This window comes from Drosophila simulans, chromosome 4 (genome assembly GCF_016746395.2).
Source record: "Drosophila simulans strain w501 chromosome 4, Prin_Dsim_3.1, whole genome shotgun sequence".
NCBI classification, from domain to species: Eukaryota; Metazoa; Arthropoda; class Insecta; order Diptera; family Drosophilidae; genus Drosophila; species Drosophila simulans.
In genome coordinates this window covers 1,047,480-1,058,529 of record NC_052524.2, presented here as the reverse complement: position 1 = coordinate 1,058,529, position 11,050 = coordinate 1,047,480, and the positions used below count along the sequence as shown (strand labels likewise).

Here is an 11,050-nt window from a genome sequence, read left to right as displayed (position 1 = left end):
GTTTGTGGGCACTACATTATTGTAGCGTAGCAATCATCTGAAACAAACTAGCGCTCCGATTACGTTTCTACAAATTGTACGCCTAATCTTAGTTAATATCTTTTCAAGTCCAAGCTAGCTTTCTTTTAAATAAAAAATACATTTTTAAAGTTACATATTATTTATATGGTAATATCATATCATTACAAATTTTAGAAAAAACTATATTTTTCTATTTGTTTGAATAAACGTGTTGAATCATGATAAAATTTAATTAAAATAATTATAGTAAACGCCCACACTTGACGTGCTCACATTACTTGGCACATATGTTGGCACAGACGAACAATTAAGGCAATTACGTTTTCGCGGCCTATGTTTTGATTTTGAACCATGGCAGTGCATTGCAAAACGAAGTTCCTCAGCCATTTCTGAACACAGAGATTGATTTTCAGTATTTAAATTTTTTCTGGAATTCCAGCAAAACTCAAATATTGCCACAACAACTGCAAGCGCAAGTCCACAAAGGAGAACAACAAACACGCCACCTGGAATACAGTATTGATTACTTTTTTAATATAATATAAAATATTAATAATACCAATATTTTCTACTCCAAGTGCATTGGCTTTGGACTCCTTGCTCTTATCATCTCTGTTGCAAACGTCACCTGTATTTTTCCACCATTTGTCATATAATATTTGAATAATACCCTTTTCTTGTAGCTCTAAAATAGCAAGTGAAATTTTATCTCTCCATGGAGAGCCTTTGGGCGTTGCGATACCATAACCTTTAGAATCAAGAAGGCCTCCTATTTGGGTCAGATTACAATCACGTTGAACAGCATAGTCTAGCATTGTCGATTCCATCAAAAAAGCATAGCTTCCTTCTATTACTCGTTTAATTCCGTCTTCATAGGTTTTGACAAATACAGCTGTTTTACGGTTTTCCATATAACGCCACATTTTTTGATATATACCAATTTTTGAATCCTTAAAAATAAATAACATTTTTATTCAAAGTGTTTAAAAAATATATAGAAAATGTCTTAAACGTGGTTGGGTTTAGATATAGTTTTGTTTGTTTTTTTAGTTATATATATGAAACTGCCACACAAATCATTTTTTAAAAATTGTATTTTTTTCAAATTTGTATTAGTCTTGTAACTTTCTATCGATTTGCCAAAAAACTTTTTGCCGTGCCCACTCTTACACCTACGAACGGCCAAAGCTGCCACGCCCACACTGTTGGACAAGTATTTTTTTCCTATTTTATTCACCAATATCTATCGATATTCCAGAAAACTTATGAAATTTCGCGATCGCATTTCCACTAGCTCAGTAACGGATATCTGATAGTCGGGAAGTCGGTTTAGTTGGTTGGTTTCCTTTACCTCTTTCGTTTGTTACGACTGGTAAAGGGGTGGTCGATGATATATAATACATATGTATATCGTATTGTATCAAAAAAAAAATCAGATAGTGTGGCATGACAGTTTGGACGAAAGTGTGAGCGTGGCAATGCAATTTTTCGAGTAATGATGGAAATTTGAAAGACAAATAATAAAACGAAAAAATCAAAACACTACGAGTAACGGGTATAACAATTGAAAACATGTTGACGGCGCCCTGTAGCAAAGTAGCGTTCTCTGTTTTTTAAATCAGCGCACGGGTATAAAAGGTTGGGCATCCCAAATCTAGCATACTTTCTTTTCTTCAAACACTATAGCCTAGAGAGAACGCCACATACAAGGCACTTAGTTGAAGAACGTCCAACCAATGACATTAGAATAGATCATTAGAACATTATTCTACTGTCTTTAGTGCAGCCCTGCTTGGATGCATCGTGGTATTATTTTAGTTTGGTAGACAGTCCCATAAATAAGCCTTTAGTTTATAAGCTTACTTGTCTTTGAAAATCACATTGCAAGATTCCGTGATTTTTTTTTTACTCTACGAGTAACTGGTATAAAAGTACATAGCTAAATTTCAGTATTACCAAAAGCGACACGAATAAAACGGTTTAGGCACACAATTCTTTTTGTAAATTTAGAAAATGTTCACTCACTGTAAACAAAAACGAAAACCTATTTCCATTACGCTTACGTCTGTTTCATTCGAATGACATTTTTCAAAGAAGAATTCCATTAAACTTTTAAAATACTTTGTTTTTGAAGTAATCTCAAACATTTAATCTTAAGCCATTTTGGTAATGTGGTGTCAATAGACGGTCAAACATGACCGTTTATACTCAGCCTAGGAAAGATCAGTCTAAAATGTAACGTTGATTGGGCGAATATGTACTGAAGCTATTATTAAAATGGATTTGTCAACCTAAAAATAATCTTCGCATGTCGTAATTCTTTGTCTTCTAGTTTAGAAAGTTTTAATACAATCTTGTACTACCGCCATTTTATTCTCAGAATGTGGAATGTTCCATTCTTTGCCTATTTTAGTTTTCGATTTATTAGCAATATAAGTTTGACTCTACTAGTAATATCTTTTTTTTACCAATTTAACAATTTAACTTTGTGTGCTATAACGTTATGCAAAAATATAATGATGTTGTAAAAATAAAACTTAAAATGCGTATGTCCTTTGTTCGTAATATTTACCCTAAAAAATGTCATTGTCGATCCACCCTCCAAAGTTCCATATGATATTTCGGTTTGCTCTGCCAAATCAGAAGCGCTTTCAATGGGGGAAATCATCCGTTCAACTGTTAGAAATGCAGCTAGGTTGGCAGTGTATGAAGATATAATGATTAGGCAAAAAAAGAACCAGCATCCGCCAACAATACGCGTCGAGGTTGCCTAAAATGACAAAGAAGTATTCGGATTGAAAGCGTTTGTAATTATAATTAGGTACAACAGGCTACAGTATAGTTGAGTATTGCGACTAGATTACCCTTTTACTCTACAAATAACTATTATAAATAGACTCCTTGACTCCTATACCCGTTACAAGTAGAACAAAAGGGTATACTAAATTCGTTGAATAGTATGTAACAGGTAGAAGGCATTTCCGACCATATTAAGTACATGTATTCTTGATCAGGATACAAGTCGAGCCGATCTAGCCCTGTCCGCCGTTTGTCCGTCCATACTAAGATTTGAGATATATGATATAAGATCGCTAGAATGTTGAGAGTCGACATGGAGATTTTGATAACGGCTACGCTGCTTTAGTTTGGTTCAGAACTAAGCTCCCATACTTTGGAAAACCGTTCTTAACATTTTCCTTTTCTCTAACGCCACAAGACGCCCGAACGGACGCGACCTTTTGAAACATGAGTTAATTATACCCGTACATCTCAGAATAAAAGGATGTACTAGATTCATGGCCATGTTCGTCTACGTATGAACTCATTCGTCTCAGGAACCATGAAAGCTAGAACAAACATAGAGGCAGATAAAGTTGCTACGCCACAAACTGCTGAAAACTTCCACGTCCACATTGTTAAAATATGTTTAGATTTTTATTATTTGTCTTGCCCATTTGTATCGCACTGCTACGCCCTCACTGGAACTGGACAAAAGCGTTCTCACTTTGTTTATTGTTTAATTTTATCATTTTTCTTTCCAGTTTATATTGAAATGCAACCCCCCTCACTTTTGCGCCTAAAAAATCTACTTCTAATTATTCTGTCTATTTCGACAAATTTCAGCATTCGGACAAACGCCCATTGCTAGATCAACTCATCTGGTAAAAAAATGTATATTTTATAGAGTCGGAAAAATCATTCCTACATATTAAATAACATTGAACTAATCTTATCAAAGTTAAACCATTACACTGTACGAGTAACGGCTTTAAAATATAATCATGAACGAACATAGCAACCAAAATGTAACTTTTGTCTTCAAAGTAAACAAAGTTTTTTCTGTACATTATTTTTTTTTTTAATTTTACAATGGTGGTCATAATAGATCAAATTGCATTTTGTGTAAATAATTTTGACCACATCTGTATAAAATTACCATACGTTCTGTCTTTAAATTGTTGTTACTCGTTGGTACTCTTTATGTAGTGACTTTTAGATTTAATAAATGGTCGTACCCTAGGATATAAGTCAGAACCTTGTTGCATAAGAGCCCCAATGGCAAACCAAAAACTATTTTTTAAGGTAAAATTGTTTTGGATTCGAACTAAATCCACCGTATTATCATCCGAGGCTTCTTCATTAACATCATTAGGTAGTTGTAAAGGTAAAGTACCATGTCCACAAGTAGTATCATCATGTTCAACATAATTGTTGGACTTTTTTATTTTATGTTCTGTATTATATACTTCGTTTTCTGGGATTTTTTGTTTGTTTATTAGCTCCAGGCTTTCGTCAAAGTAATTTTCTTTTTGAATTTCGCGCAATATATGTTCACAAGCCATTGAACATGGTGGCTTTGAAATAACCCATTCGATCGGTGATAATCGAGCCACAATCCAAATGGATACTGATACAAAAATGTATCCGAAAGCAATATAAAACCAAATTTCAATAGCGAATGGAGCAATGAAGGAGAAAAATTTCGTTTGAGCTCGGTCTGATATCTGAAATATAGCAAATATTCATTTTATTATACTTTTAAATCGCGATCAATTTTAACAAATCTTTAAAATAAATTATTTTAATCTTATAATTAATAGATCTTTACACATATGACGTAATTTGTATACCTTCGGATTAAGTCCAGATCCTTGGCGTAAGAATGTTCCTGTTATAAACCAAAAACTGTTTGATATAGAAAACTGATTTTCCACTATATCCGTATCCTTGTAGCATGGATGGGGGTTTTTCCACTCATATGGAGAGAATCGAGCCATTACAAAGAGCGCGAAAGAAACTAATATGTATGCAGCTAGCACATAAAGCCATATCTCGATTGCCAAAGGGTTCATAAAGGAGAACAGTCGTGTTGGTTGACTTGTCGGCACCTATTAAATTTATCCACATATATGGAGGGAATTTATATAAGTCATACTACAATTTTATAATTTACGTAACTACACATAAAAGAGTAATAAAAAAACAAACAAATTTAAGCTTACCTTGAATAATATGCCAATGCCCAAGTTCATAAATGGCTTTGTAAAGTCGATAACACTTTCCCGAGCATAATTAATTGTCATTGACGCTACAGCAAGATCAGCACGCTAAGGTAATTGTTAATTGGTAATTATAAAATTTTATTAAAATATAAATAGTGTAAATTGTGGAATAATTGCAATGAAAAGTTTATACTTGCCCTTTCCATTAATTCCTGCACGATTCCATTCCATGAATTAGTCTCTGGTATGTAAACGCCGTACATATTATCGGGAACTAATTCAATTTTATATTGAAACCCAACTTGTGTGGCGATTGCTTTTAAAAGATCAATACAAAATCCTTCAAACCTTAAATTTCCAGTTAGATTTTTGTCTTCTTTAACCATAACATACGGCCGCTCCTAAAAAATGGTTAAAAATCACTAAGGCAATTGATAGGACTGTCTTACATATTTAGTGCTATACATATTTATTTCTATATTTCTGGCATAACTTGAATAAACATTACTTGCGCTCGACTTTGAAGAAAAGCATTGCTTACACACGCCCACGTTATTGACTAAAAACCACTCAAAACTGACAGGCAAACATGACAAGATCGAATCGTCAAATATATACATAGGAGTATATACTTTTTTCCCATATCCTGTGGTTGAAAATACAAAAGTCACACTTATGCAAAGTTGTGTGTATGTGAGAGTGATAAAATTAAGAGGTTTTTATTCGCTTGCAGACAACGAGAAAGTGCGGTTCTATTGGTTGCTTTAATAAAATAATTATTGAACAGTAAGAACAACAGAAGGTTTTATTATTTGGATGATGGGCTGGCTTATAATATACTTAAAAGTATTTTATTATATTAAATTCAAAACCTGTTCCTGTTCCTGTTAAATGTATTATATCCGTTACTCTTAGAGTAAACAGCGTGTACTAGGTTCGGTGAAAAGTATGTAACAGTGGCAAAAAAAAATAAACTAATTGGCAAAAAGTTTTTAACAAATCTGTACAAGACTAATATAAATACATAAAATGGGTTAAAATATTTTCCAAAAACGGGTGTGACATTTTTGGTCGGTTTGTGGGCGTTAGAGTGGGCGTGCAAAATGATTTTTGGCAAATCGATAGAAACTTAAAAGACTAAAAAATATATGATTAAATATAAAACATTTTTTAAAAGCGTGGGAGTGGGAGTTCGGATCCTGAGATCTCGACGTTCAGATCGACTCGTCTATTGATCCTGATCAAGAATATATATACTTTATTTGGTCATAAACGTTTCTACCTGTTACATACTATTATCGAATCTAATATATAGTAGAATAATGGGTATAATTAAGTATCAATAAAAGACGTTTTTAATGCGTACCTCTCTAGTCATAACGACCAAGGTAATATTTGCGATATTTGAATCGTAGAATGCCGTTGGATCCGAAATGTTAACACCGTCGTCGGGATGCCAATATCCAACCTTTTGAATTTTTTCTTGCTTTAGTTTAAGAATATCAAGCTTAAATATGTTTCGCCGACCTTCCATAAAGTGGACAGTGCCAGTCAGTCCGTCTGTGATGGCCTGCAGAAAATATGTAATTGAATATTTATATTAGTTTTAAAAATAACAAAATCGAAATCTAACTTTGTCTAGATTAACTTTTTTGTGCAACTTCATATTTATGAGGCTAAGGAATTCATTAATAATTATTAAAACATATTTGTAAAAGAGTATTAAACTTTTAAGGTTAATATACGTACTGCATTTATTTGGTTATACAACGAAATTCCATCATTCCAGGTTTGGTCGGAGGTGCAGGATAGGTTTTTGATATAAAAATTTTGGTGATTATCTAAATTTAGAAAGTGCAGTCCATTCGCAAACGCGTACACCGAATCAAACATTAATGCAGACTCCGTCTAAAAATTATGAACATTGAAAATGTTATTCTGTTGGAGTAAAAGGTTTTTTGCGTGTTATAACACCCAGTGTCAGCTATAATACTTTTAAACGGACATTTAAAATGTTATAGCGGCCATGAGCCCCATGACATTATTTAATTGCTTCAATGAAATGCACAATTATAATAATTGTTTAATAAGTATTAGGCACGAGCACCTTAGAGCCCTATAACACAAATGTTTGTGTGTGGGCGTTATGGCACTAAGCGTTATGATACTGTTACGATATGATGCGCCCATTTCATACCTGTATATAAGGAATTCCATTTATAATGTTCAATCCATTGTGTTGTAATTTCTGCATTTGATTAATTACTTCGAGATATCTTTTGCTATCGACATCTACCAGCCGAAATGCAGTTATATTTACGCTGTTATATCTGAAATCTTCCAGATCATATGTCTCCAAGTCCTGTACAAAATGATCAACAATATCACAATTAATAGATTTTCTTGAGTCTTTCATTATTCATTTACTATTTAACTTACGAATGTTGTAAACATATAATGGTAACGATGGTCATTCATTTGTAGTTGCAAAATCTAGAAATAGGATTTTTATATATTTATACCCGTTACTCGTAGACTAGCATACTGCTACTAGATAGGTTGAAAAGTATGTAACAGTATATAAAGTATAAAGTCTATATATTCTTGATCATTTTCTTCATCTTGATTCTGGGCCTGTCCATCTGTCCGCAGGTATGAACGTTGAGATCTCACGAACTATAAAAGCTAAAAGGTTGATATTATTTATACAGATTCTAGAGACACAAACACAGCGCAAACTTTTTGCAACTCCCACTCTAACGTCCGAAAACCGCCTAAAACTGCCACGCCCACATTTTCGAAAATTTTTTGGATATTTTTTCATAATTTTGTTAGTCTGGTAAATTTCTATCGATTTGCCAAAAACTTTTTAAGCACTCTTTAAAGTATATTAATCTCTTATTGACCTGCCCATATTGCAGAAAAATAGTACAGACCCGTGCCAAAATGTAATAATAAATCGCGTATATTTTACCACTGAAAAAATTTCTGTTTGTGTTAGCTAAATAAGTATCCCGCAATATAACTTCTCTGAGCTCGCATTAGTAAAGGGATGTCCGCATAGTACGTAACTGATTAACTTGTTGACTACTTTTCAACTAATCTCGGAGAGCCTTAAGCCGTTCACAAAATTTATATAACGATTACGTAAGCTTTTTTAGGATTTCTAGAAGCAACAATAAATTAAATGTATAATGCCGTGAAGATTTAGAAATAGTTCTTACGGATCTAAAAAACGATTTTATATGGGATGGATTTGTATCCACTATTATTTTGTAAATTTCCTTTTGGCGTATCGCTCGCAGAACTTGACGGTAGGAATCCGGACTCGCTTGCCTTATATACATTTCCGCTTTCGTCTCAGTTGTTGAGTGCATCAAATTAAATAGACCTACAAATAAGAATTTACAAATATTTGCAATAAATAGTTTGATCTTTTACGAAAATGTTGGGTATTTGCAGTTGGGGAGCTTATAAACAATTTCATATGACTTGTGCGAAAAATAAGTAACGACACTCAAAAACAAATTTTTAAAAGCGAGGGCGTGCCGTGGTTGGGCAGCTTGTAGGCGTTATAGTAGGCGTGGCCAAAATGTTTTAGGAAAATCGAAAGAAATTAGGGAGACAAAAAATTAAATAAAAACAAGAGAGAATGCTATAATCGAGTTCCCCGACTATCAGATACCCGTTACTTAGCCAGTGTGAGTGAGAACGCGAAATTTCTTAATTTTTCTGGGATATCGATAGATATTGAAGATTAAAGTGAGAAAAAATTAAAAAATTGTTTAGAAATGTAAGCGTGGCATTTTTGCACTTTTACTAGCTTTTATAGTTTCTGAGATCTCGACGTTCATACGGACAGACGGATATGGCTAGATCGACTCGGCTTTTGATCCGGATGAAGAATATATATACTTTATATAGTCGGAAACGCTTGCTTCTGCCTGTTACATGCTTTTCAACAAATCTAGCATACCCTTTTACTCCACGACATTTTTACATTTTTACATTTTCGTACGGTTAGTATGAGTAACAGTAATAGTAAATGGAAAGCCAAATGATAAAATAAAAAAATAAAACTTTTTATAGTGTGGGCATGAATGTTTCGGGCAGCTTGTGGGCGACAGAGTAGTCGTAGAAAGGTTCAGCGCCCCTTTTTTCTAAAATCTGAACGCTTAATATCAAGATTAATGATATTATGGTTACGGATTTATGATAAATCTCGACGTTTATACGAACGGACATCCTGACGGACACGATATTTTTTTTTGCCAATTTCTATAGCAACACAATTTCTACCCAGGACTCCCATTAGCGGAGTAATGGCTATCTGATAGTTGAGATAGTAACTATTTGACAACGCGATCAAAATTAATATCAAATTTAAGAATCTGAATCTGCAACACAGTTTCGTAATTTCTACCCAGGACTCCCATTAACAGAGTAATGGTTATCTGATAGTTGAGATAGTAACTATTTGACAACGCGATCAAAATTAATATCAAATTTAAGAATCTGAATCTGCAACACAATTTCGTAATTTCTACCCAGGACTCCCATTAACAGAGTAATGGTTATCTGATAGTTGAGATAGTAACTATTTGACAAACATGATCAAAATTAATATCAAATTTAAGAATCTGAACTCCTTATATCACCTTCCTGATTTTATGGTTCTTGAAATCTCGACGTTTGTAAGGACGGACAGACAGATACGCAAGATCCTGATCAAAAACAAGATCCCGGCACACGCTATTTTTTGTCTATTTCTATGGCAACACAATTTTAAAATTTCTACCTCGCACTCCCATTATCGGAGTAATGGGTATCTGATAGTTTATATAGTAACTATTTGACAATTTAATATCCCCCAATATATGTTCATTTTAATGAATTTATATGTGAAATCTAAGTTTGTAAACATATAGAGTTCAATTAAATATTATTACCGACCAGGCGTATAATAAATGATTTTTCGATATAATCAAATAACCCCGGGGTAATAATATGAATAAGCACGGCTGAAAAATATAAAAAAAATATAGTTACCATAATCTTCTTCATAAATTATTGCCACCTTCGTCCAGTTCAAATACGCCATTATATCTCTATATGCTAGAGTTAAGAGCGTATGCGACGGATATAAATTTATAGAAAATTCTTTAGAATTATATTCGAGGTCAATTCGACCTTCAATATGGGGTATATCATATGCTTCGCATATGGATTGTACATGACTAGCTAGAAGAGCATCTGTTGGTCCAAAAATTGCTTGAACACCTGCTTCCAACTGGCTGCAAACCTTTTTCGTAGTGCGAAACGAGTCATCTCGGGGCACATACTCAATATCGTAAACCAATTGGGTATTGGGAAGAAGACTCTTTTCCTTATTAATACGGTATATTGCGTATTTAAATGCCGATTCAATACTGCTTTCACGTTCATCTTCCGTAAATATGGCACCTGGTAATACAGCAAGAGCATAATTTGTTGAAGTATATAAATTATTCACCTTTAACTTACCTACGCGTATTACTGGGGGCAAGGCATTAGCAATTACGAATATGGACAATATTATATACGAACAACATATTTTTTTAAGGTAACTTCGTCCTTGAATATTTTTCTTTATTATGCTTTCCCGTTTTTTTCGTACCTAAAAAGAGTACATATGTTATTTTAGTAAAGGTACTGATGGCTTTTTTACCATTATTTTATGTGGATAATGCTGCTTAATTACATTCCGAAACACTTAGTTTTAATTTACTTATATAATATATAATACATAATATGTAGATATTTGCTTAACACGGAGAACCGAATACCAGTTGATGGAAAAGAAAAAGCACCACTAATAAGGAATCCCACGAAAACACACCCCCAAACGTTATGAGCTTTAAGCTTTGTAAACACAACAAACAGTACTCTTTATGCATATAATTCCTTTGTTTTTAGCAAAAATGACAGAGTACTTCAAAATTTTATAATGAAAAAAAATAAATATATTTTCAAGATTAAACTGAACT

The 11,050-nt window shown here is 33.3% G+C and overlaps 1 protein-coding gene across 8 annotated transcripts; it reads right to left on the bottom strand.

Moving 5' to 3' along the window:
* Positions 1-141: 141 nt before the first annotated feature.
* On the bottom strand, positions 142-10,887 carry LOC6724745 (glutamate receptor ionotropic, kainate 2). 8 transcript variants are annotated; one of them, XM_016180743.3, is made up of 15 exons: positions 10,732-10,883; positions 10,548-10,680; positions 10,074-10,487; positions 8,249-8,415; positions 7,464-7,517; positions 7,222-7,386; positions 6,774-6,932; positions 6,391-6,594; positions 5,222-5,425; positions 5,025-5,129; positions 4,653-4,910; positions 4,038-4,526; positions 2,594-2,791; positions 581-971; positions 142-527 (listed from the first exon to the last, which is right to left on the bottom strand). In XM_016180743.3, the coding sequence occupies exons 1-15, from the start codon at positions 10,732-10,734 to the stop codon at positions 250-252; spliced, it is 3,222 nt and encodes a 1,073-aa protein (XP_016037438.1). In that variant the 5' UTR covers positions 10,735-10,883; the 3' UTR covers positions 142-249. The 8 variants fall into 8 exon arrangements, 7 of the variants coding, with proteins under 7 accessions (XP_016037438.1, XP_016037437.1, XP_039152005.1 ...); XM_016180742.3 differs by lacking the exon at positions 4,653-4,910 and having other exon boundaries at positions 10,732-10,884; XM_039296071.2 differs by lacking the exon at positions 7,464-7,517 and having other exon boundaries at positions 10,732-10,884.
* Positions 10,888-11,050: the final 163 nt, after the last annotated feature.